The 27,104-nt window shown below is 45.9% G+C and overlaps 2 protein-coding genes across 9 annotated transcripts in view; one reads left to right on the top strand and one right to left on the bottom strand.

Annotated features, from left to right (window-relative positions):
* sbf1 (SET binding factor 1) overlaps positions 1-3,258 on the top strand; it is a 57,159-nt gene extending 53,901 nt beyond the window's left edge. For all 5 annotated transcript variants that reach the window (XM_005935344.3, XM_005935346.3, XM_005935345.3 and 2 more), the window contains 4 exons: positions 78-283; positions 428-515; positions 593-724; positions 1,124-3,258. In XM_005935344.3, the coding sequence (XP_005935406.1) occupies positions 78-283; positions 428-515; positions 593-724; positions 1,124-1,222 (525 nt within the window). In that variant the 3' untranslated portion in view covers positions 1,223-3,258. The remainder of the gene's footprint in view (positions 1-77; positions 284-427; positions 516-592; positions 725-1,123) is intronic.
* A 5,245-nt stretch (positions 3,259-8,503) lies between these two features.
* Positions 8,504-27,000, bottom strand: ppp6r2a (protein phosphatase 6, regulatory subunit 2a). Of its 4 annotated transcripts, none has more exons than XM_042226047.1 (24): positions 26,571-27,000; positions 21,735-21,904; positions 20,924-21,178; positions 20,186-20,372; positions 19,731-19,868; positions 19,578-19,643; positions 19,359-19,471; positions 18,888-19,001; positions 18,579-18,705; positions 17,957-18,109; positions 17,438-17,662; positions 17,281-17,345; positions 17,070-17,185; positions 16,905-16,990; positions 15,217-15,297; positions 15,014-15,111; positions 14,687-14,744; positions 14,385-14,512; positions 14,160-14,284; positions 13,935-14,079; positions 13,766-13,854; positions 13,457-13,631; positions 12,818-12,925; positions 8,504-9,871 (listed from the first exon to the last, which is right to left on the bottom strand). In XM_042226047.1, exons 3-24 carry the CDS (start codon positions 21,148-21,150, stop codon positions 9,823-9,825), a joined length of 2,673 nt encoding a protein of 890 aa, XP_042081981.1. In that variant the 5' UTR covers positions 21,151-21,178; positions 21,735-21,904; positions 26,571-27,000; the 3' UTR covers positions 8,504-9,822. The 4 variants fall into 4 exon arrangements, with proteins under 4 accessions (XP_042081981.1, XP_042081982.1, XP_005935416.1 ...); XM_042226048.1 differs by having other exon boundaries at positions 20,924-21,255; XM_005935354.2 differs by having other exon boundaries at positions 13,457-13,628; positions 26,571-26,999.
* Between the last annotated feature and the right edge of the window lie 104 nt (positions 27,001-27,104).

Genomic DNA, 27,104 nt, shown 5'->3' on the forward strand with positions numbered 1-27,104 from the left:
CTGTGTGTGTGTGTGTGTCTGTGTGTCTGTGTGTGTGTGTGTCTGTGTGTGTGCACTGATGTTTTCTGCTTCTGCAGCCTTCCTTCTCCAGCTCCCTGCTGATGTCATCCAACCTGAGCCATCAGCGGCGTTCTCAGGGCGTTTACCTGCAGGAGAGCGGTGTAGGATCCTCCATCAACCTGGCTCTGGACTGCGAAGCCAGCGCCACGTCTACGCCCGTCCCCGGTCGGCCGAGCACCAGCACCCTCTACAGCCAGTTCCAGAGCAGCGAGAGCGAGAACAGGTCTGTACCTACCAGCAGGGCGTCGTACTGAACAGCGACTCCTCCCAGCTCTGCTGCCGTGTCACAGGCCTGTAGATAAACTGTGCAGCGTAGTGGTGGCAGAGAACAGCTCAAGCATGTCTCTACTTGTGTTTTGGCCTCCAGGAGTTTTGAAGGCATTCTCTTCAAGAGAGGGGCGTTGTTGAAACCATGGAAACCGCGGTGGTTTGTGCTGGATAAGACCAAACACCAGGTAAGATGGAGCAGAGGAGGCTTTGTCTCCAGGAGACCGTTGCTGGTTTAATGGCGCCTCTCTCCCTCCCTCTGCAGCTCAGATACTACGAGAGCAGGCAGGACAAGGAGTGCAAAGGAGTGATCGATCTGGCTGAGGTGGAGTCTGTCACCGCGGGAACGCCCACCATGGGAGCGCCAAAAAACATTGACGAGAAAGCCTTCTTTGATGTGAGTGAGCTCCCTCGCCGCGTTGCTCCAGGCTCGTTTCTGACAGGAAGTGAGCCTGGATTGGCTGAAGCTCCCCCGTAGCGTTCATGGGGAGGCAGAGACCACACCCTCCCTAAGCGCTGGTGCACACACAGTAGTTTAAACAGACACACACTCCTCCCAGGAGGCTTTCAAGGCTAAAGAGTCAGAGACGATTCTCTTCTTGGCCTTAGTTTCAGCATTACATGAAACTCTGTAGGTTATAGCAGCGAGCCGAGCGCCTGCTGCCGCCAGGCAACAGGCCGACTGCAGAGAGCCCCTCCCCCTGCTCCTGCAGCCTTTCTGAGTCCGTGCACGAACGAGACCTGCTGTTATCAGTCTATGTTTAACCATCCTGATTCGTGTCTCTGCTTCTTTCAGCTCAAGACGACCAAACGAGTGTACAACTTCTGTGCCCAGGACAGCCTGAACGCACAGCTGTGGATGGACAGTGTTCAGAGCTGCCTGTCAGACGCGTAGAGGCGAGCGGCGAGGGGAGGAGCCTGTGACCACCGTGCTCTGTTCTGTGTTGAACTAATGACTTTGCGTCACAACGTTTCCGTGTTTTTGTTATGAAAAGAAAAAACCACAAAGTCGCTGTCGTAGCTGCAGCATGAAGATCCTTCCAGCCCTGTAAACCGCCCTCCTCCCCTCCTACTAACCTCACTGCCCGGCCGCACACTCGGGGGAGGAATGACGGAGGAGCTGCAGTCAGCCCGGCCTCGTTCAGACTTCCAGGGTCCGACGGCTCGTCGGTCGGCAGACGTTCTTCCTCTTTGCCTTCCACTGCCCGACGCAGCGCTCACGGCGCGTTCAAAGGAAGTTCAAGAGGAAGCGGCTGCAACGAGGGGGCTCGTCAGCGGTTCATGAAGGATTTCCTTTCAGTTTTTTTTGTTCTTGCTTTTTAAAAATCTCAAATTTGTTCCAGGAGGAGGTCAGCGCTCCTCCACGTGTGGCAACGACACACTGCGAACGCCGTGAACCGCTCGCAGAGATCAAAGAGCCCAGCAGGTGTTGAGAGTGTCGGTCGTCGCCGACAGTGTTTACAGAGGACCCTCACTACGCTGTGCGCTAACATTCACACTCTGAAGGACAGGCACGGCTTTATGAAACTGGGAGGAGACCCCGGTGTGTAGAGGCACACCGAGTGTGGGAGAGAAAACTCCGTATTTCTTTGACCGCTCAAATGGTCTCGTTTCGCCATGAGTCGCTTTGTTCTCTGATTCCCATCCTAGTTTACGTATCGAGCCTCCTCCTCTACGACTGAGCGAAGCAGGTAAATGCAGACGCGGTGACATCGCCGCCTGCAGGTGCAGGCTTTGAAATGACTCGTGTGGCGTACGCCAGGACCGATTCAACTGAACATTTTTAAAAGACCACAACTTTTTCTCCATGTTGTTGTTGGCAGAAGTTCCAAATTTAAAACGTCAGCAGACACGAGACCGTAAGAGCTGTAAGTGAAATACTGTCGTTTCCTCCGACGACGGCGGGGTGGTGAAGGTCACACAGGCGTGTGTGAGCGCCGCTCGCGAGTTTCCACGCTGTTGTGTTTAGACGTGAACGATGCAGCACGAGCGGCGTGGCCCTGGGAGCGCGGGCGGAGGTTTCAAACATCTGTGTCTGTCCTCCACGAGCACCCGAACCCTGCTCTGTAAAATATGTCCTCCTGCTGTCTTTGAACACAGGCTTTTGTGCTGATAACTCTTTTGTACATACTACTCCAGATTTGTATGTAATGTTTATGCTAGTAATTTATTTAGCTTGTCTCCTCAGTAAAGTTCCTCAAGCACCACTTTATTTTGAAATTAGGAATTCAACGTGCCATTTGTTTCTGTATTAATGTGACTAATGCTTCTTGCAAATGTACACCCTTAGTGTCTTTTTTCTTTGTGTAAACACAGTTGTCCTTAAACATGAACCAGTAACAGTAGAGTGGAAGGGGAAGCCTCTTCACCGCGCTGCTCGCCCACAGCGACGGGACGATGTGGACTAACAAAGGTCAGAGGTCAGGTGTTCCTGGTGCATCGTTGTGAGATTGACGATAACAAACACGTAGAAATATTCATACTGATTGACGCTGATCCTGTGAATAAATTATTCTAATAAAATCCTTTTTTTTTTTTTTCTTTTCGTATCCAGTCTGTTTGGTTGCCGTCTTCTTGCTTAATATTCTGATGCTCAGTTCATTTCAGTAGGATTTGCTGGTATTAGCGGTGCGAGCATGATGAAACCTATAAACGTCTGCAGGCTCCTCACGGTCAAAGGTCAAACAACCTGATGGTTTGGGTGAGGAACAGAACGCTCGCTGCGTCCTCGGGTCGGCCCCGGCTCACCTTTTTCACTCTCGTTTACTCATCTCTCAACGGCTGCATCGCCCCAACAATATGACATAATCACTCTTATTTATTTGTTGTTTTTTATTAAATTAGAAACGACCTTCTGAGCCGGGTTATGTTGTCAATCATGTCGATATCGAGTTTTTAGAATCCAAATAAAAAACTGTGGGTTTAAAGGTTCACGTGTCCGTGTCTGTCTGCAAACTGCTGCACCACAGTCAACAGCTTCTTGTGCATGAAGCCGCTGCTCTGCAGCGCTCAACCTGCATCACCTGCATCACCTGCAGATCACCTGTTTTCCTATAAGAAGAGCAAACCAAATACCTGCTGTTACCCTTGTGTTGTCCTTGGGACATTTTTGTCCTCTAAAGAAACCTCCTGCTATCAAAAATGTGTTTTTATTAATCAAATGGTCTGAAAACAAGTTGTTGAGTACTATGCTGTGCATGATTGGAATAAGTTTGAAGTAATTTGATGTATTTATGGGGTTTTATTGGACTTTATAACGTCTGTTGTCCTCGGGGACAAAAACGTCCACAAAGTGTTGCAAAGGGCCACATTTTCACACACTGCTGTCAAACATCTCGGATCACTGATGTGTGGGGTCAAGCAACGGTCATAACCACCACAACAACAGGCAGCACAAAGAGGAGGCCGGCGCTCCACATTCAACGGTATTTACACAGCGCCGAATCACAACAGTCGCATCAAGGTGCTTCGTATTGTAAGGTCGACCCTACGAACACAGAAAGCAGCTCACAGGCCTCCGCTGCACTGGAGGCTTGTGAGCTAATTTTTTTTACCATGTTGTGCAAAGCAATGAGCAGTAGGACAAAGCACATATTGTCCTCTAGGTCAGCGCTCTCCAACCTCTTTTGCGCTACAGGCCGGTTTATGGCCGACAATATTTTCACGGCCCGGCCTTTAAGGTGTCGCGGATAAATACAACAAAACAAAACTAGTACTGAAAAAAAGATTTATTCATAACACACGTGAAAAGACCCAGGAAAACCAAGTTAATGGTAAAAACGATAAAAACCCTGAAAACCAGACATTTCACACCTGAGCCTCAACTCTCGCGGACCGGTCCGAGGCCCGGGGGTTGGGGACCGCTGTGCTAGTATAATGAGGAGGGAGAATCAATGTTCAGGAAGATCCAGGGTTAGAAGATATAGAAAATATTGTCAATATTTAGAGCACATGCTACCCTTTCTCTGAAAAAGCACATCAGCCACCTGCAGAAGTGGAAGAAGGCTATGAAGTGAAGAAAAGTGATGAAGAATCTGAACTATGTTCAAGCAGGTTCTCAGGCATCCAGGACATGGTAGTCTGAGGAGCTTGGAGAGAAAGTGACTGGGCTTCTTGAAGTTTCTTGAATTTTCAGAATGTGAAACTGAAATAGAAGATGTGTCAGAGGACTACACATCATCCATTTCAATTATGATGAAGACAAAGAATCAAGCAGGAAAGAGGAATCGGCTGAGACAGAGGAATATTTGCAGTAACGTGAGGAAACACTGACCTGGTCTTCTAACCTTCCCAGTGACAGACGATGCATGACTCTCTCATGTGCCTCAGAGAAAGATGATCTACCACAGTCCAAGCACATGTGCCAGGTCCCATACTCCTTCAGTGGCTTTTCTACTCGAGTACTGAAAGCATTACACACAGTGTATTCTGCTTGTATTCTGCTTTTTAACGTTCACATGCCAATGGATGCATCAGAGACCAAGTTGGGGTTCAGTAACTTGCCCAAGGACACCTTGGTAAGAACTCCAGACTAGAGCACACAGAGATTGAACCAACAACCATCCAATTAGCAGATGACCTGCTCTACAGCCAACTCAATGATGAACAAGGAGGGACAACGAGAGAGGAAGAAAAATGGACCGAATGCAGCTGTAGGCATATGTGGGTGTGTTGATTCTTACTGCCGCGCATCCAGTAGAGTCGCTACGGCCAGTTTATGACATCCTGAGTCTGGTAGAGAAGTTTTAAAGGTGACACAAGATTAATCATAGAAGCACAAAAAGGACAAAATCTCGAGAAAAACACAAAAGAGAAGAACCGCGCACAACACAAAAACGCGCCCATGTGAGGTGTATGGAACAAGTGGGTGTTCCTCCTGCTGTGATGTAAGATCCTGGTACTGATGTGACTGTATGAGCACCAAGTCCCCTTCAGAGGACTCTGTCCCCTCCAACAGAACATCCAAGTAAACCAGGGAACTATGAGACAAAAACATGGGCAGCATGTGATGCAGGTCCAGCTGTACATGGAACATGCTAGTGTGCGATGGCAAACCGTCTGTCCTGCAGTCAGGACACGCGAGTTGTCCCTAACATTGCAGGTTTCCAAAAGAAAACAATCACCTGTAACAGCTTGTTTACTGTATATGCCCCTTGGCCTGCAACTGCAGAAAGAAAGCTGTCCATGATGGGACCAGTGCAGAGGAATAAACCTGAGCTTCCTCCTGCACTTGGGTCAAATATGGACACGCCTTTGTCCTCATGAAAGTTTCCCTTCACTCAGACCCATGCCCTCCTACCATGCCAAAATATAGAAAACTGTCAGGCAATGATAAATATAAACATTCAAAGCAAACGGGGTCATTTTGGACCCCTGAGGACCACGGGTGTGATTATCTGCTGCCAGTAAAAAACTTGTAGTTTAAAAACAGCTTTCTAAATTAACGTTGACATAAACCCGTCCGTGATCATCTGTTAAAGCAGCCGACTCTGGCTGTGAAACGATCCTCACGATAACTGATGATTTAATTTATTTTTTACCCGAAAACAAAGAAAAAAATCATTTTTATGAGGTTTTATCAGACTTACATTTGAAATGGAAAAAAGAAATTGTGTCAAAATGTTTGAATTAAGTTTTAATTAAAAGTGGGGGAAATCCACTTCATATTAATTATCAAACCAGACGGGGACATTTTGGACCCCTGAGGACCACAGCTGTGATTATGTGCTGCCATTTAAAATTTATAAACGCTTCAAAACAAACAAAACAAAAAACATTCTCACTAAAGTTCAACATACAGCACTCTGCAGTCAGACAGTCAAAATAATCTAAACATTTAAATATTTTATTGTCTCACTTTATTTCCGCTCAAAAACAGAGTGTACTTTATGTAAACAAGGGCTGGTGAAAGGTAGATTTTGTGGTAATATGCTAGTCTCAAGTAAACGTGGTGTAACACTGGATTGATGAAGAGTCGCAGCAGAACTCTGCACACATCAGAAGCCTGAACGAGGCTGAGAACTATTACTGAGCAAATACAGGGCCGTGTGCCGCGGTCTGAGGTGATCGTGGATTCACTGAATCATAATCCATCTTCATGACCACCTGTGATGGTTGATTTCCACTGAAGGTTAACCGAACATAACGAACATTTTAGTTCTTGACAGGGCTGTGTTGGTTGACACGCCTCTGCAATGTTGCGTGGAGATCAGGGGCAGTGCCTGTGGACTGGCAGACCGGGGTGGTGGTCCCCATCTTTAAGAAAGGGGACCGGAGGGTGTGTTCCAACTACAGGGGGATCACACTCCTCAGCCTCCCTGGGAAAGTCTATGCCAGGGTGCTGGACAGGAGAGTTCGTCCGCTAGTCGAACCTCGGATACAGGAGGAACAATGCGGTTTTCGTCCTGGTCGCGGAACACTGGACCAGCTCTTCATCCTCTCGAGGATACTTGAGGGTGTGTGGGAGTTTGCCCAACCAGTCTACATGTGTTTTGTGGACTTGGAGAAGGCACCGTGTCCCTCGGGGTGTCCTGTGGGAGGTGTTGCGGGAGTATGGGGTGTCTGGCCCATTGCTACGGGCCATTCGATCCCTATACAACCGTTGCAAGAGCTTGGTTCGCATTGCCGGCAATAAGTTGGACTCGTTCCCGGTGGGTGATGGGCTCCCACAGGGCTGCCCTTTGTCTCCGGTTCTGTTCATAATTTTTATGGACAGGATTTCTAGGCGCAGCCAAGTGGCGGAGGGCTTTTGCTTTGGTGGTCTCAGGATCTCATCTCTGATTTTCACAGATGATGTGGTTCTGTTGGCTTCATCGGGTGAGGGCCTCCAGCTCGCACTGGAACGGTTCGCAATCGAGTGTGAAGCAGCGGGAATGAGGATCAGCACCTCCAAATCTGAGGCCATGGTCCTCAACCGGAAAAGGGTGGAGTGCCCACTCCAGGTCGGGGATGAGTTCCTGCCCCAAGTGGAGGAGTTCAAGTATCTCGGGGTCTTGTTCGCGAGTGATGGGAGAAGGGAGCCGGAGATCGACAGACGATCTACATCCCTGCCCTCACCTATGGCCACGAGCTGTGGGTAGTGACCGAAAGAACGAGATCGTGGATACAAGCGGCGGAAATGAGCTTCCTCCAAAGGGTGGCTGGCCTCTCCCTTAGAGAGAGGGTGAGAAGTTCGAAAGGAGCCTCACCCAGGAGGCGCCCCCTGGGTGAGGGGGGTCTGGGCTTCTCTGCTTGGGCTGCTGAAGCTGAAGAAGATGGACAGATGGTTCTTGACATTTTGAAAGCACAGCCGGGCTTTCTAAGCATTAGCTGGTTGGACTAAACCTGCAGCCCTCAGAGACGCCCTCTCTGCTCACCAACAAAACTATTCTGCCCCGAACAACACAGATGAACGTTGCCTACTCCAAACAGAGATGACGAAAAAAAAAAGGTAAAATGCAATGTTTGGAAAATCATTTTCATGCAGAGAAACCTCAGTGCTGCTGTTGATTTCTAACATCACAGCTGCACATTAGAACCCTCAGAGTGGATCTGTCCCAGTGGGGCAACACTGCACTTTACATGCTGAAAAGAATGAATGAAAATCTTAAACCAACACACCTCCTCTCATGACCAGGTTATTTAGGAAGGAAAAGACCAACAAAACCAAGCAGAGGGGGAGGAGCAAAGTGTGCACGCCACATGTGCAGCAGTGGTGTTTGCACAGACATGTCGGAGGGAAAACTGAAACCGAACGTGTTCAGGCCCCGAGTGGCTGCGGACTCCGAAGCAATTTTGGATGAGCTGATCACATGATTTCTGAACATCCCCTCATTGGAGGGAGTTTGTGCTCCCCCCATAAAGTCACGCTGGTGTTTCTACACCACTCTGCATTAGTTATTCTTCATCTCTGGCTCTCTCCCACAGCGTGTCTTTTGTCCCGCGTCCTTCCCTTCAAACCCAACCGGTCGCAGCAGATGGCCCCGCCCCTCCCTGAGCCTGGTTCTGCCGGAGGTTACTTCCTGGTAAAAGAGTTTCCGTCCCACTGTCGCTTGCTCATAGAGGTTGGTCTTTTCATGGGGTTTTAACCCTGCACTATAAAACATCATGAGGTGTCGTGTGGAACTGCGTGTGGACGAGGTCTCTGAAAACAAAGCGTACTGCACCAGTGCAAAGATGACACCAGCAAAGCAGAGCCTTTGGTATTAATGTGGTCAGCCAGACACTTTTAATTTGAATTTTTTAACAATAATCATAGAACCTGATCGCTGTCAAATGATTTAAGTACACCAAAGAGGTCTGTAGCTCTGCAGAACTCAGACCTGCTCTCCCTCCAATTCTGCTGCTCAGAAACAAAATAAAATTAACCTTAAAAAAATTATTAATAATAATAATAATAAAAGGGGGGTGGGGGGCATACAGCGTCACTCTTACCAAATGTCACTCTCCCCCTGTGAGTAAGTGCTTGGTGGAAAGAGAGAAAAGGAACAGACAAAAATAGTAATCTCAAGGTTGCTTGTAAAATTACTTATAAATGTAGATAATATTTGTATATAGGTAGATAAAGTTTGGTTGATTTAAGGGGGATAGCAAGAACGTAAAGGTCAATACAATCAGAAGGTCTTAGCTCACTAGCTAGGTCAACAGAGAACCGGTTATACATGCACTAAAGTAAAAGAAGAGAAAATTGAGATCATATCCAAATCTGAAACTACCCAATGAGTCTCTGATGCCAGATTTTTTCTTTTTAAATAAAATGGCTAATTGACATTATTGCACATGAGCAAAAGACAGTAATACTATTAGAGCTCTGTTCATTGACCCGCTTCTCCTCCTCTTCAACAGAGCGTCCTGAAGCACTTCAAAACATTCAGAAACCTGGTGACGTACGATGGTGAGGATGTTTCATCAACAGCGACCAAAACCAAAAAAACCCAAACACTGGATAAAACCTTGATGTGAGGACAGAGGAGACAACCAGCAGAGATGAAGGTACAACACTTACATCATTGTGCTATAATGTACAGTAAATGGCTGCATAAGTGCTTTTTCTTAAGCTTGAAGGAAAAACAACGTATTTATTGTTGAGGCATCATTTAGAGTTGGCCTGTGCTATCCATTCGGGGTGCCCATGTAAAATCCCAAAGGGTGGGAAGCGGGAGAGTAATGTTTGAGGACATAAAAAAATAGCGGTGACGATGTTACCCCTCGGACTCTGTCGTTTCAAAGATCGCTGCTACATTAAAACTGCACGGGATCATGTGCAACATCAGGAAAAGGCTTTGAAGAAGATTCCTCTGCACTCTGCTCCGTCTCGCTTTTTCTTTTTTTGTGTGGGGGGTTGTTTTTTACATGTCCTGCCGCCTCGTTATTGGTGTCGATTGGCAGTGTCCAGGTCCAATAACATGGCAGAGTGATTCAGTAAAAACACCGTAGTTGCAGTGAGGTTATTTAGGGGAGTCACTCTGGAGGAGGCTGACAGTCTGCGTCTCTCAGGGGCTGCGGCGCCCATCGCGCTCACACGGGCCCGTTGACCGACACTTCCTGGGGCGGTGGCGTTTCCTCTCTGTTGGGACGACAAAGGAAAGAGTCAGCTGCGTGCAGGACACACGATGCACGTCCAGCACTACATGCTGTTAGACTGCAGTCTGTCTGCTGCCTCCGTATGGAACAGGCTGCTGCTGCTCCAAGTACAAAGTTTTGCCTCATTGTGTGAGTAGCATTTCCTCATTTCCCATTTCAGCCACAAAGCTGAACCGATAACCCCGAGCTCCACGTCTCCATGTATATCTCATGCACATATCTTTCTTTCTACATAGCACTTTAATTCTTGCACATATCTTTCTTTCTACATAGCACTTTAATTCTTATTGTTTGCACTGAAGCACCGCAGCAATTTCCTAATGTTGTAAACCTCAACATCTGGCAATAAACCCCATTCTGATTCTGATTCTGAGAGTGGCATCTCCCATTATTCCCCCAAATGCACAAACTTTGACACATTCACCTCCACTAACATGAATGCAGTGCTTTACATTTAGTGTGAATGCAGCAACTAAATATTCTCCTGGTATACAAACATACTTTAACAACTAAACGTACTTAACAAAGATGTGTTTTTAATCAGAAAGTGTAACCCAAGTTAACTGATTTCATGATTCTATGAAGGCCATGTGTCTGCTTTACACAACAACATGTTACAAGCAGCAGCAGTGGCCTCTGCAGGCACTCCGCAGACTCCTCCCCCCCGCTGGAGTCTACATGATTCAAAGTGTGCAGCCCACTGCTGAACAGCGTCAGCTCGTCTGTGAGCGTGTATGAGCGACTTGGCTTGCACATACAGTGGGGCAAAAAAGTATTTAGTCAGCCACCGATTGTGCAAGTTCCCCCACTTAAAATGATGACAGAGGTCAGTAATTTGCACCAGAGGTACACTTCAACTGTGAGAGACAGAATGTGAAAGAAAAATCCATGAATCCACATGGTAGGATTTGTAAAGAATTTATTCGTAAATCTAGGGTGGAAAATAAGTATTTGGTCACCTCAAACAAGGAAAATCTCTGGCTCTCACAGACCTGTAACGTCTTCTGTAAGAAGCTTTTCTGTCCCCCACTCGTTACCTGTATGAATGGCACCTGTTTGAACTCATCATCTGTATAAAAGACACCTGTCCACAGCCTCAAACAGTCAGACTCCAAACTCCGCCATGGCCAAGACCAAAGAGCTTTCGAAGGACACCAGGAAAAGTATTGTAGACCTGCACCAGACTGGGAAGAGTGAATCTACAATAGGCAAGCAGCTTGGTGTGAAAAAATCAACTGTGGGAGCAATCATCAGAAAATGGAAGACATACAAGACCACTGATAATCTCCCTCGATCTGGGGCTCCACGCAAGATCTCATCCCGTGGGGTCAAAATGATCATGAGAACGGTGAGCAAAGATCCCAGAACCACACGGGGGGACCTGGTGAATGACCTGCAGAGAGCTGGGACCAAAGTAACAAAGGTCACCATCAGTAACACACTACAACGGCAGGGAATCAAATCCCGCAGTGCCAGACGTGTTCCGCTGCTGAAGCCAGTGCATGTCCAGGCCCGTCTGAAGTTTGCCAGAGAGCACATGGATGATACAGCAGAGGATTGGGAGAATGTCATGTGGTCAGATGAAACCAAAGTAGAACTTTTTGGTATAAACTCAACTCGTCGTGTTTGGAGGAAGAAGAATACTGAGTTGCATCCCAAGAACACCATACCTACTGTGAAGCATGGGGGTGGAAACATCATGCTATGGGGCTGTTTTTCTGCCAAGGGGACAGGACGACTGATCCGTGTTAAGGACAGAATGAATGGGGCCATGTATCGTGAGATTTTGAGCCAAAACCTCCTTCCATCAGTGAGAACTTTGAAGATGAAACGAGGCTGGGTCTTCCAACATGACAATGATCCAAAACACACCGCCCGGGCAACAAAGGAGTGGCTCCGTAAGAAGCATTTGAAAGTCCTGGAGTGGCCTAGCCAGTCTCCAGACCTCAACCCCATAGAAAATCTGTGGCGGGAGTTGAAAGTCCGTGTTGCTCGGCGACAGCCCCAAAACATCACTGCTCTCGAGAAGATCTGCATGGAGGAATGGGCCAAAATACCAGCTACTGTGTGTGCAAACCTGGTAAAGACCTATAGTAAACGTTTGACCTCTGTTATTGCCAACAAAGGTTATGTTACAAAGTATTGAGTTGTATTTTTGTTATTGACCAAATACTTATTTTCCACCCTGATTTACGAATAAATTCTTTACAAATCCTACCATGTGGATTCATGGATTTTTTTTTCACATTCTGTCTCTCACAGTTGAAGTGTACCTCTGGTGCAAATTACTGACCTCTGTCATCATTTTAGGTGGGGGAACTTGCACAATCGGTGGCTGACTAAATACTTTTTTGCCCCACTGTATACAATCATGCTGTGTGCTAAAGCATTATTTACTATTGCATATAGCCCCATATTTACTGACCTGCTGTACTTCGTGACTACTGTTGTGCAGCGTCACATTTTCTTAGCAAACCCATGATGCATTGCACTGCAAATGCAGGATAATTGTGCAGTTTTACATGCAAAGAAATGCACTAGGAGCCGTTTCATCTTTCTACCAAACTACATCTGCTAACACTGTGCAGAAGGAAGTGTGATGAGAGGCTGATGCTCGAGGCAGCAGGAAGGATGGAAATACTCATGTCTCCCCAGCTGAGCTGACATGCTTATTAATCTGTCTCTCTTCCACAGCATGTCTTTATCCTGTCTTCCTTCTCTCACCCCAACCAATCACAGCAGATGGCCCCGCCCCTCCCTGAGCCTGGTTCTGCTGGAGGTTTCTTCCTGTTAAAAGGGAGTTTTTCCTTCCCACTGTCGCCAAAGTGCTGCTCATAGGGGGTCATATGATTGTTGTCTGCATGCATTATTGTAGGGTCTACCTTACAACATAAAGCACCTCGAGGTGCTTTACTTCCTGGCTACTTACTTCCTGTCAGTCTGCGTGTTTACAGGTAGATCCTCAGCAGGCTGCTGCTCTGAAGCTGTAGGAGGATCCGACAGGGAGAGCTTCTCCAGAGACACCGGACACTCCTCACTGCAGAACACACAGACGTACAAATGTAACATTTATTATGCTTTTAGTTGTAAAACCAACCTGGGAGACCAGCAGAGGGAAACAAGCTCAGAACAGCTACGCTCATGGACACTCGTGCAGAATGCATCATTTTTGAACGTGAAGCTGTCCATTTAGTTTGGAGCACGTGGAAATGAAGGCTGAGTGGTCAGATCCACTAGTGGCACACAAAATGCTCATGATCTGTGTGGAGCTCAGCTGGCTCCGTGTTAACATGACAAACTTTAGCTCCGGGGTGAACTGTACTTAGAAAGGCGAAGCTCAACTGAATGCATGCAGCAATTTCAAATTCCAGCGCGCTCTATAATTACATCAATGTGGTAATTATGTTTCAAATATAGATGTTTGCACACACACAGAGGTTGTGTGTGTGCAGCGTGGACAGTCTCAGGACGTTACCCCAAAGTGACGTTTGTTTTTCGGCGCTCATGCTTTACTCGCCGGATACGTTTCACTGATATGACACATTCTGAAAGACGGGACGACGCACACCTTTTGAGGTCCGCCGTCTTGTTGCCCGGGGCACTGGCTGTTTCTAAGGTGGGAGGAGCACCAGCATTTTTGTCATCCTCCTCGCTGTCAGAGCCGCCGGAGGAGCTGCTGTCTGAGGCCACGAGTGGAGCCTTTCTCCCTTCTCCTGCTGGACCAGGGGAGGTACTAACATCTGCTGACAGACACGTGCAGAAAAATACTGTTATTACACTTTTCTTCATTTATTGCTCCAATTAAGAACCGGTGTTCCTGAGTTGGACACGAGTTTAGGAGAGGATCTGCCGGCCGGAGCGGTGACGTGCGACTCACCGCTCTTCTCGTGGTTTTGTTTGGCTTGTTTATCCACATCACTGCTGCCCGTTTCCACAGGAGAGCTGCACCTGGGATCTGTCTTTGTACTGTGGGAAACCAGGAAGAGAGCACTGAGCATTGCGTTCCTATGAAAACCGTCACCAGTGCGGTCTGTGTGACTGCTCACCCAGAGAAAGGCTGGAACTCAGTGAAGTTAGCCCAGCCAGTCTGCTGTGTCTCGGTCGCGCTCCCTGCTGAGCTCTCCCACCCGGGGGAGGTTTGGGATGCTGCGCTCTCTCCAGAATCCCTGAAATTTGCTGTCCAGCCAGGACCTGGAGATGACACCAAACACTTTTAAGACCTGAGAGGCTGTTCACAGGTCAGTGCGACATTTGGCTGCATTCCCATCTACCCGAATCTGACGTGTTCTGCTCAGAGTCTTCGTCCTCATCCGATTCAGATGCACGGTCCCGCTCCCGACCTCCGTTTTCCATGCTGCTCCTGGAGCTTCCCTCTGAGGTTTGAGAGACCCCGAACCTGGAAGAAAGGGAGAAGCTCATTAAGTTAAAGGTTTAATGAAACAAATCCACGGCATGCAACAAAGTGCAGTGAGGATGAAACACGGCATCAGCTTGACCTTGTTCTGGATTTAGCTTGTGTTGCATAGTTGATCTCCTTATCGTCCCAGATATCCTCCTCCTCTTCAGCATCATCAAACTGGCGTATCCTCTCTTTGCAGCAGGCTTCAAATGCAGCTGCGTTGGCCTGTGAACAGTGAAAGGAGAGCTTTCAGTGGGTTAAACATCGTAACATCGTGGACATATTTATGAAGGAGCGTGTTGTGACTAATTAGCAGTGAGGCGGTCCTTTCACTGCACAGCAGAAACACGCAGCTCACGCCCATCACTGGACGAGTTTTGAAGAATCACACACACTTACACTGTTATCATCAGCATCTAGATTGAAGTTTATTTCGGCGATTCTGTCAAACGTAGCACTGAGGAGGGAGAACACACACAGAAGCAACAACACACACGTTACATGTTTGGGACATTTCGATAAACTCTGCGACAGCTCGAGCCGCCTCCTCCTGTGACACCTGGAGGGCCAAACTATCTGAACAAAGACACCAAAGCTATCCTATGTCGCTGTAAGCCAGCAGTCAAACGTGCTGGCCGCTGTTGCATTACACACATGATGCCAAAAGAATCCTGGGAACTACAGATCAGGATGAAAACTCTGAACTCCTTTCCTTAGAAGACTTACTTGATATTTTCATCATGTTCGCTAAACTCCTCGTCGTTGAAGCCAAACTGATCCACAAAGCTGGCAGTCATCTGTTGGATCTGATAGTCTGAGAAAGCCTGTGAAGTTCAAGCACAACTGGTGAGCTCATACTTTTGTTCCTGGTGTCATCGTGAGTGGTGCGGCAGCGTGTTAAGATTGGCTTCTGAGCGCGGCTGCGATACCTGTTGGAGTGACAGGTCGTTGGGGAAGGGGCTCTCCATGTCATCGTCCTCACTGGACGAGTGCATATTGTGAGTGCTTACCTGCAGGACAGAGTGCAGAACAAGCTCAGTGCAACAGCGTTATGAGGTGTGTCAGTGTATTGAATGTACATAGGTCATGTAGGTCAAGACACTTCGGAGTTGTTGCTGCTGATATTTTTTATTTATTCGATAAATCATCTCAAAGCCCAAATTTGCTGAAAAGGTTGTCTGCTCTGCTGTGGGCTGCACGCTCCTGTCCTGATTAACTGCTGCTGCAGGACGCAGAGCTGGACTTAACGTGGGGGAAGAAGAGGAAGAAGAGGAAATGAGACTTACAGCAGTGTGCAAACGTTTTAGGCAGGTGTGGAAAAAATGCTGCAAGCAGAGAAAGTTTCAGAAATATAAATGACTGTTTATTGGCCCCTAATGTATTCTGCAGCAGGACAACCAGACCAGACAGCCAAAGTGATGAAGAACTATCCTCAGCATAAAGAAGTACTGAAGTGATGGTCCGGCCCCCACAGAGCCCTGATCAACATCGAGTGTGTCTGAGATTACATGAAGAGACAGAAGGATGTGCTTAGTTCTCTGAGATGTTTGGAACGAGCTACCAGCCGAGTTCCTTCAACAACTGTGTGCACGTGTACGTAGCAGAAGGCAACGGCTGCTCACACCTAGCGATGGGCACCGGTACCGGTTCTGACATAAACGGTAGTAACGGTAGCTTTATTTTCCTGAGATGTCAGACACTTTGGATTCTAGCCAATCATTTTACCTTTGCGAGCGTAGTAGGCGGGGCCAGGTACGTACGTTCTTTTAGAGCAGAGCTACAGATTAAAAATGCCCAAGGCGAAGCGGTCAAATTCTTCACAGCAAAAGATGCAAACTCAGCAGCAACAAGTGCTTTAAGCTGATACTGTGATACTGTCAAAGGAGGTAACACCTCGAATCTGATGAAACAGCTGGCGACGCATAGCGTTTTTTTAAAAGCCGAGAAATGTGCCGTATTTGATAGCTTGCTGCGAGACCTCACACCGTGCACGTCTACTGCGGGTGGGTTGCCTGTTATCGGACCCGGAGCAACATTCCCCAAAAACCCGAAGAGGAGAGTCCTGGCCCCTAGCCCTGCCAGTGTAGCAGAAATGATGAGGATGATGATGCAGCAGCAGCCGTTCTTCTCTGCGTGAGTAGCTTCATGTTGTTCATGTGTAATTTACGTTGAGTAGGCTAACCACGTTATTACATTAATGCATGTAAGGTGAACTAGCAAACATCATCATAGCTACATGCGGCTGTCTTCTTGTTTGATGGCAGATGCTCCCTTCACCCTGGCCAAAAAGGCTAAAATGACCAAAGAAAAAGTGGGAAACAGCTGAACATGAGAGGTTTTGGACAAAGTTGGTGTTCTCCGTTCTTTAAGCACTGGTTCGAGCACCAGTTTGGTACTGGTATCGGATAAAACCTAAACGATACCCATCCCTACTCACACCAAACGTTGATGTGATTTAGATTTCTCTTTTGTTCACTCACTGCATTTTGTTGACTGATGAGAATAAATGGTTAACACTCCCAGTTTTGAAAGCATCCCTTGTTTACAGCATTTTCTCACCTGCCTCAGACTTCTGCACAGTGCTGTACCTGCCAGGTATTTGGTGGGAGGGACTCACCAGTTCTACGGTATTCCTCCTGTTAGTTTCTCTCAGGGTCTCGTCCACAAAGCTCTCCCAGCGACCTCTGCAGTCTTCTGGCAGCTCTGCAAAAGCAAACACTGGTCAGTGATTTTCAGTTAAAATGGAAGATTTAATAGTCACACTGGACAACTGTATAAATACCTCTGATGAGGTCAGAGATCTGGGTCTGTACTGGTCCTTTCTCCAGGTTCTGGACCACCATGTTGGCTATTCTAGTCAGGTGACCCATGTTGCCTCTCCTGGTACCACCATCAGCCCTGACAGTCACAGACACAGTTATTACCTTCAACTCAAAGCACTGATTGTAAGAAGAAGAAAAAAAAACACAGGAACCTACAGAAGGAAGACTTACTGTATTCTATCGTTCTCCTCCCAGGCATCAAGGATCCTTTGAAGCAGTCGACACTTCTGGAAGAGCTAAGAGTTTAGACAGCAACATGTGAGCGCTGTGATTCTGTGGAAATGTTTCAGTGTCGTGTGATGAGGGCGGGACGTGCGTAACCACTTACATGTGCCACGAGCGCACCGTGGATGCAGGTCTGTGGGTCGCTCGTCCCATCCGTTGTCGCGTCCTCCTCTTGCGCCTGAGGGCTGGACGCTGTAGCGCTCTCTTCGTGGTTCTGCAGGCCTAGGCCTGGCCGCTCCTCTGAGGAAGGATGGTTCAGGATAGAGGCCACACACAGCTCCACTTGGAAGTGCAAAAAGTTATTCCAGGAGTATTTGAAGAACAGATCCTACAGGAGGCAGACACAGGATTTCCAGTACGTGCATTTCATTTTAAACATTTTAGCAAGTTACTGAGAAAAAACATGAACAGCTGATTCTGTGCCCTTTAACACGTGCTGGTAATATTGGAGCCTTACCAGTGACCGTGAACCAGTACAGCAGGGCAGGGTTATTTGAACCTGCTTTCACAGATGGGTAAAGAGTCCTTCCCAACCTTTTGACTAACGTCGTACAAATCCCATGCAATTTCCCAAAACACTGTACAATATACAAACGGCATCTTCTAGAAAGGTTAGCCTTACCAGTAGCAGGTCCATGGTGGCCAGGTTACAGAGCTCCTGGCAGATATTGGGTGCATTGGTCTGGAGCAGGGCAGCCACCAGCCGGGCCACATGAAGGCGAGCATTCCCCAGTGGCTGATCTAGAAGGCCAAAGGTCGTCAATATTGCACTTTTCTGAGGAAAGAGTGAAAGTAGCATATGGACATTGTTTTTTAATAATAATAATAATAATAATAATAATAATAATAATGATGTATACTTTATTGATCCCCGTGGGGAAATTACTCTCTGCATTTGACCCATTCACTCAGAGAAGCAGTGGGCAGCCACTAAGCAGGCGCACCGGGGAGCAGTGTGTAGGGACGGTACCTCGCTCAGGCGTACCAGGGGGTAGCCGTTCGGTAGATTCGAACCCCCGACCTTCCGATCACGGGGCAACCACTCTACCTACTGAGCTATCCCTGCCCCAAATCAAGTCAAAACTATAACATGACATTTAACAGCAGCGTCAGCTGTACAATACTGGAAAATGAGACCAGCGCTGAAAAGTGCAGTACCATTACAAACATGCAGCTGAGTGACTCCAGTGTTCAAAGGCTGCACCATGCTCATGCTTACACTCTGACTACACTGCAGTCTTTACCTTGGGGGGATCCTGAAGAAGCTGCTGGAAGTCCTTTAAATGGGGCTCAATGGCATTTAAAATACTGCTGTTGACAGTGTAAGACCTTTCATAACCCTGAGAATACAGATCCATCAGCCCTTCCAACCTGACAGACACAAGCAGAGACAATCAGCATATCAGCTCAGTGACTGTGACGGGTCTTTTCTACTATCTCGACTGAGAGGCGAGTAAAATACAAATTTACTACATGACGTCACTTAAGAGTCAGGAAGACACCAAAATTAGCACAATTTACATCCTGAATGATTAAGAACTGGTGGGACTCACCCAGACCTCCTGGTCTCCAGTAAGGTAAGTAGCACTTGAGTTCCATTAACGATGGAGGCCTCGCTCCTCTCCCCCTCAAACATGTTCTTGAGAAGCCCCGCCACGCTCTCCTGCCTGGAACACATTTATGCACCATTAACAGGCCAGCTAGCAACAATGTTTTAGCTCCTGATGCAAAAGGAAGCATTTTCAAAAGGCACAAAGTCAACCTCACACACACCCACACAAAATCAAAGCTGCAGTCAAACAGGCTCTGCCAGCAGGTCTGTGTGTACACATGCTACAACCTGAGGTTTTTAATGCCTCTCCATTTCAGGTCAAGAACTAAGCAAACAACAGTCAACAATGACGCTGGTGTGTGGTGTGGACAGAGCAGGAAGAGCAGGCATGAGTGATGTGGGAAAGCTATCCCCACAGTTCCTACAGAGAGTTGTACGTTACTACAAACATACAAGCGCTCCGCAGACTTACGATTCTAGCACAGCCAATAGTGGGTCGGCTTCTACGTTCTCCTGCATCTGACTGGCCTGATCTCGGCTAAGGCGGATGATGTCACACAGCGTTTGGGACGCATTTGATTGTCTCTGAAAAATAAATAATCCAATTAAATTATTGGAACCCATCAATAAAAATGATTAGGAAACATCGAGACGACACTCGGCCAGCACAGCGAGCGCTGCACCCACTCACCTCCTCATCTTTGCCAGCATGGATGAGCTCTGTGAGTCTCTGAACCAACGTTTCCTCGTTTAACCACTAGGATTCAAAAGAAACAGATCACTTAAAAGCATGCGACAGGTTCGAGCTTACTCACAGGACACACGAGCCATTTCGGTCGCTTACATGCAGAACATCCTGTCTCAAAGGGGCAGGCTCCACACAACTGATGAGGCGAAGCAGCAGGTCCATCATGGCAGAGGCGTCAATGTGTTTCAGCACCAGACCAATAAAGCCTTCTTTTTTCTTTAAAAAGGTAATAACCTGGAAAATGACACAATGTCAAAGACTGTGGATTTTAACAGACAGCTAATGTCAATCTTAGATTTTCACATTTGAGGGTTTTTATGCTCTCTAGGCATGTTTTCACTGGACTCTTCCTCCGGGACTAGGAACCTTTGGAGGAACAGACTGACTTTCCAAAGTGGGGACGAGCATTTCTATTGAGTCCCAGGAAACTCAGCAGACCCCACAAAACGCCCTGCTCCAGTTGCTATTACTCTCTGAAACTTTGGTGTGTGGAAATGTTCCTAAATGATTCGCTTAATCTGAGAGGAATTCATATCTTGTTTACTAGTTACCTGTTCGGTTTTCCTGGCAATGAGATTGCCGATGGTTTTGCTGAAGAAGCTGGCTAGTAGAGGATTGAGAGGTGGGTCCTGTTCCAGGAAGTGGTAGAGCATCTCGAGGAGAGACTCGTCTCCACCCAGCTTATCGTTTATAATGGAAACATCTGAGGTCAGAAGCTCACAAGCAACATTGGGAAACCTTGCAGAGGGAAAAACACAACAGACTGACGTTAAGATCAGATCTCTGTGTCAAACTAAAGATTTCAAAGTATCACTGCAAGTATGAGTGAAGGAAAATGAAGGCGATGGGGTTACAGTTTCAACGTGTGTGAGGATTTAATCACAGCAGCAAAACGTGGATATATGCAAAAAGCTGGAAGTTTCTTTTTGCTGCGTTCCTTTCAAACTTCAGCATTTAATCTAAAAATACCAGCGCGTGCATATCAAACAACAACAGCATTTTCCTGGTAAAGTTCATAAATCCTAAATAAATCCTGTGTATGTGGACAGAGTTAGATTTCTTTATTATGTGACCCATGAGCTGAATTATTAACTGAACAAGCGAGTTAACTGTGGTGCTTGTATCTAATTGACATCAAGGCAAATCAATTCAACTCAGGCTCAACATCTGTCTTTGGAAATGGGAGCATGTTCCACTTCGTGTTCGTCTTGCTCCCAGTCTTCTAATCTAACTCTTAAGTAATGTCTCCACTCTCCCAGCAGTCTCTAAGAGTCAGTGTGGGCTCTCACTTAAAGCGGCTTCGCTCCTCCAGATCAGCAGGTGGCTCTGTGGTGATGAGGCTGACCAGCTCCTGCATGCAGTGGTCCTGGGAAAGGAAGAGGAGCAGCCGACGGTTTTGGGCCTTGCACTCCTGCAGGACGTCATCCTCCTCCATCAGCTCTCTCAGCGTCACGTCCTCCCTGTCCAGCAGCTGGTCAATGTGGGAGGTGGTGTGCAGGTCAAACTTCCAAAACATGGTGGCCGCTGGGAGGGGGGACACAGCCCTGGGCCGACAGAGCGAGGAGAGAGGAGTAGGACAGTTAAGAGTGAAAGGTTGGGATGAGGAAGCAGGGGCTCCAAGCTGACGTAAAGAAACAAGAGGATTAGTACAGCACTAGTACTTCTATCCTTTTATACCAAAGACAATGTTCACAGCAACGGTAATATTCTGGGATTAACTTTAATCTGTCCTGTAAACAGCATTCTCTCACGGGCCTAATGTGACTCGGGTGATCAAAGTAAGATCTGGCCAACTGTAGTCACAATGTTGCATTAATGTAGAGCACATCATACAGCCTGCACTGAATTTTTCATAGGTTTATGAGACAGAAACATATGGTCTTGTCAGTGTTCGTGCTAAGCTGCGAGACATCAGGCAGTGTCGATGGCTGCAGAAGTTCAAACCTGGACCGTAACTGACGCTCTAACGTAACATGGAGGCGATATCAGTTAAGACAGAAAACGTTGTCATGATTTAAACGCACATTGGTCCAAGTAAACACAGTCATAGTGTAACTAGAAAAAGACACAAATGCCTGACAGTAAAGTGTTCACACATACCAGTGGATGAAATGTGGATATCTTTAATCAGACCTCCCCCACGGGCAGGCAGGCATTTGTGTTTGTGCAGACGACAGAGAGTGTGGCGAGGCCTGGCATTTATCAGCATGGGTCTCCTTTTAAAACGCGGGCCTCTTTAGGAGACGGGTCGCTGAGAGGCTCACCATACCCTGCACAACATGAAGGTTGATTATTAACTGACAAAAGGTACCAGGAGTCAATTCTTTTAGTAATCAGGTAACCTGTTGCTTATTACATCCATTAATTGGATAAGAAATACTTTTGTCTTATTAATGAGAAATAATACATAATAATAATTTACATCATGTATCGTGTTCAAAAGACAAAAAACCCCACAGGTCTTTCACTGTAGTTTTTTATAATGGAAACCAAAGTTTTTAATATTCTGACTGCACACAACGTCTGCGCAGGCAGGTAAGCGCTCGCACTGCACGCACCTGCCATAAAAAACTTATTCTTTTTAAAGAATAAATAATCAAAAGTACAGTAAATAAGTCACACACACACTACTGAAACCTAAGGCACGAAGTAAAACTGCCTCTACCCTTCTTGGAGGGCATTTTGTGTAAGTGGGCTAGTGAATGAGTGTGCATGTGTGAAAGAAACACATGCAATGAAGAAAAGCAAGAATATCAGGATTCTCTGAGGTTTGCCCCGACGTTGGATGCAACATTTCCTGCTCTAAAAAACAGACGTTCTGATGGCGTTTTCGCACCTTGAGCAACTGTTGTTGGCTCTATATAAATAAAATACAACTGAACGGTAAAAATGTTAATGACTGATGTTAACACATCATAGAACATATTAACTTCAGTGTCCTGCCTAAACGACCCAAGTCAGTCACCCATGTGTACTTTTACTGTCTTGGAAAAAAACAAATATATGTAATACAATATGTTTCACTGAAGCCTTGACATAAATATGGTCTAGTACACCCCTTGCCCCCCTTTATACTCACCCCTTCTTGTTACAGGTATCACTGCCATATAAAGCAGGGCGGTTGGTGACAAGCTGCCTGAATTAAACATCATATCAGACTAATTTAACAGTTCATCTGCATATTTTATTTTGACTGCGTAAAACAAATTGTGGCGTCTGGCAGCAGCTACAAAGTTAGCCTTTCTTCACGTTGGAGCTTCCTGAAAGTGTTTTTTCACTCAAAACTGACTTTTTCCAAGTAAAGACGTTTCTCAATATAAACACGAGACATTTATTTGAACTGAAGAAGTGAGTTATCTCTTTTGCTTTTGACCAGTGAGAATTACAATTAAGTTTATTAGATACTTATGTTAGCTAAAATATTGCTGTATAAAGTTGTTATTACGTTCAACTTCTGAGAGAAAATGACTAATATTTAAACTAAAATTAATCCTATATTGTCACCAAGAGTAAAAAGAAGGCTTTAAGCTTTACGTTGAGCATAAATAGTGATTTATATCAATACCAACTGACAGGGAACAGCGTGAGATATTGTTATAAGATTATTTTCCATGTCGCCCAGCTCTACTTGTACCACAGTTGACCTCGTTATTTGGCTATCTGGCTATCCACCACTTTGACTTTCTACATATGACAGAGTAACACCTTGTACAAATGCTATGTGCAAGCTCATTACTCTGCACATTGACTGCTTAGGTCAACTTCCCCCTCTTCTCTGGTGTAACAGCTCAATGTAACATATTGTTAGAATCCGTTAAAAAAGAGAAAAGTAATAATAAAGTAGAGCTGGGCGATAGAACGATAACGATATGTATCGCGATATAACTTTTACTCGATAGAGAAATTAAGACTATCGCGATAGACCTCGCCGCTCTTGTCCTCTTAAAAAAAAAAAAAAAAAAAGTCAGCCAATCCAAATTAAGTAGCGCAGAGCCGAACCAATCACAGCCGCAGCGTCACGTCGCGTGACTTGTTACGTACAGCACAAGTGCCAAGCCGCACGTGTGTTTGTTTGGGAAGCAGCCAGCGGGTAATGGAGGAAATGAGTGTGCCGACTAGAAAAATCAACCGAGCGTGACCGAAGAGAAAACAGATGATGGTTCCAACGCCGGAGAGATTGTCGAACGGAAGAGCCATAGAAGTTCCGTAGTGTGAAGGTATTTCGGCTATTTCAAGTCTGACAAAAAACAGAGTAGCGTGCACTGTAAATTGTGCCGAAAGCAAGTCTGGAAATACAATAAACTGGTGCATGCGTCACACTGTGCGCCACGTTATTGTTTCGGTGAAATGAATTTCTACAATACTGTTACTGTTAATTCTACTCTCTGCAGTGTTTAAATGCTTACATATACACACAGTTACTGTCCGTCCACACATACGACTCGGTTCTGCTTCTATGCCCCAGCTTTGTTTACTTTTTCCCACCGAGGCTTCTAGACTTCTGATTGGCCAACATTTCTGCACGGTTAGGAATCTAGCGCCACCTGCTGCTTTGGCATGTTCATAGCAGCGTTTTCCTTCATTTCTGCCTTTATGTGTGGACGGGATTATTTTTTAAAACGAAAACGGAAAATCTCCGTTTTCAAAAATACCCGTGTACGTGTGGACGTAGCCTCAGTCTCTGACTGGAAGCGCTAATTCGTCATTCGGCTTTTGTCAGACTAAAGTAACTGTTAAAACTGTTTGAAAAGCTAAGCTATACAACAAGGAGAGATTGAGAATTTCCTTTTAGTTCTCAGTTTATTTGATATTGACAAAAGTTAGTCAGTTTTGTCTGTTCTTCTGTAAAACAAACTAAGATTTATTTTTAGAATTAATATTTTGTTTCTAAGTGGAATTGACAGTTTAGTCTGTTTTGTTTGTTCTATTTTGAAACTTAAACGCTTTAGCGGCTGCCTTTTGTGTAGTTTGCAATATTTGCCTTTATTTATCTGAAAAAGTCTCATGTTCCTTAAGTACATCTACCCTGTTGAACTTATTATGGGAAATAAATATTTAAATAAAAACAAGCTGCTGATTATTTCAAATTTTACTTGTGAGCAACGGCACATTTAAATCTTACAAATATAGTTATTTGGCTGATATCGTGATAGATATCGTTATCGCCTGAAATGAAAAAAACATATCGTGATATGAAAAAATCTCATATCGCCCAGCTCTATAATAAAGTACAAAATGCTTTTGTGACCAGGCTGTTTGTTATGTTTTTCCCCCATGCAGTTACTGTGGTAGCTAATCTAGACAACCTAACACACCAGCAGAGACACGAAACAGCTACATCTGCTGACTTTGTCAAAGCCAAAGTGTCTCAGCGGGCAGTGCAACAGATCTAACTGTTGACCATGGAAGTAAAACTACAGGAGGAAATCAAAGTGCTTCCCCTTTTTTCTTTTCCCATTTTCCTGAGGAGGATCTTTGCACATGCAGCAGCAGCGTCCATCTGGCATGCATTTACAGAGTACACAAGCGCAATAATAACCCGCTGAATGCTCCCTGTGGACACCGAGCAGGAAAGCAAATGCTTGACTTTACATCCAAAATAGAACAAACCAGAGGCAACCTCAATAAAAACAGTCTTCTGGCACATGTTAGAGATGATGGAAAAAAAAGGAACAATGGCACACAAAGGGCACACATGTGGATAATGCGAGCCAACGGCAGCCTGTAATTAGGAGAGTTAAAAAAAGCTGTACAATCAAGCGAAAGGGAATCCCACCTGTCTGTTGCCATGAACTCTCCTTTTACTCACTGTGAATAACAGTCCAGCTGATAGCGAACCAGTGTTCACTGGGTTGTACTAGAAACCTTGTGACACCAGCTACCAAATGATTAACCAATCCGCACACTTCAGAGGGCAAACAGAAGCTGCAGTTTTTGCAGTTTGCTGCTTAATTGCATTTTAAAGCACTGAAGCTGTAAAAAATGTTTTAAGCTGACCAGACATATCTAAGACAGGCGATGGTCCCAAAATATTTTAAGTTAACAGTTAACATTATGGAGTACCTTTGTCAGCCATCAACCATGATATGGCTTCAGACTTTGATCACATGATGGGGATTTGGTAACGCGTCACACTTTATAAACTGTTGTAACTGAAGTGATTTCTTAAGATTGTTTGACAATAAGAGACACTGGTGTGTAACTGAAGACATGTAAGCTGAGCTTCCACAGCACTGGCATGAAATGCACATCAACTGACTGACGGTGGGGGCTCAGATTTCTGTTTACTTCAACTCCAGAGGAGGGCACAAATGCCCAAATGATACCAGACTAATATGGGATCGATGCTACAGCACATACACTGCTGAAGTCACCAGTAACTCCAACATGAAAGATAAAACTACCACTTCACCTACAGAGTGTGTAGTTACTTCCAGCTCAGTAAGTCTGCGTTGCTGGCCTCAGCCGACTCCCAACACCCCTAAAGTAACGTTGGCTCTTTAGTTACCGAGCTATAAAAAACACATGCAGCATTTAAAGAGACGTATCGGTCAGAAAATGAGTTCTGTTAACGTCGACGGGACTAAACATTAACAGTTAACGACTATGTTACATTAACATCGATTAAGTAATCCAACAGCCATTACTGAGTCCTTGTGCGAAGTTAGCCGATAGACCAGCACTGGTATCTCGATCAGGGTTAATTCACGATATTTAGACACCAACTTCTAAAGTTGGGGAACAACTCAGCTAAGGTTAGTTCCTCCTTTTCTCTGATTAGCACATAAGCTAATTAGCTACCAACGGTTAACGTGTACTGAGCGGCCAACTTAAATAGCTCTCTAACTTGGGTTTAACTTTGTCGCTGCTGCAGCAGCAGGGTTAAGATTAGCACTACGCTCAAACTCACGATAAGAATTCCCGGTTAAAACGTACCTTTGGTTGAATGTCCGCTGCGAGTAATTCCGTGTGATCCGAGTTGTTGCTGTTTTTCGTTAAGCAGCCAGCTACTAAATCACTAGCTGTCCAGCTACTGTTAGCTAGCCGTATGAGCTAACATACGTTAGCCTGTGAGCGAATAGTGATTTGTTTTGAAGAAGGGGTCAGTCTGCGACAGCACAGACCGCCGTTAGCTAGCTCAACTTAGCTAACGATAGTCAAATGTGGCTAAGAAGACTACAAAATAAGCTGTTCCCCCGCGTGAATGACTACGTGGTGTTAATAACAATCCGAGTTATTTCAAATGCAAAGTGTATGATACGTACTCGCACACAAAGTAATTCAAACGCGGGGCTAAGTTTAGCACGCAAAGCAGGAAAAACTCAGTCATATTTTTCGAATCAAAATGGCGACATGGTTGCGGGCACGCGCGTCGGGGACGTGCCTCGACTTGAGACAGTGCACCGAGCTCTCCAAAACATCTTAAAGCGCTGAGTGATGCAACGCTGCTATCACACATCAAACTGTCCT

Source organism: Haplochromis burtoni, unplaced genomic scaffold, assembly GCF_018398535.1.
Source record: "Haplochromis burtoni strain Fernald_Lab_line unplaced genomic scaffold, NCSU_Asbu1 Contig_193, whole genome shotgun sequence".
Lineage (NCBI taxonomy): Eukaryota > Metazoa > Chordata > Actinopteri > Cichliformes > Cichlidae > Haplochromis > Haplochromis burtoni.

Coding starts and splice junctions, on each gene's coding strand:
- ppp6r2a (XM_042226047.1), bottom strand. CDS start 21,150: ATGTTTTGGAAGTTTGACCTGCACACCACCTCCCACATTGACCAGCTG. Junction 18,110..18,578: donor TTCTTCAGGATCCCCCCAAG/GTAAAGACTGCA, acceptor CTCTTTCCTCAG/AAAAGTGCAATATTGACGAC. Junction 14,285..14,384: donor CAAGCTAAATCCAGAACAAG/GTCAAGCTGATG, acceptor CCTTTCTTCCAG/GTTCGGGGTCTCTCAAACCT.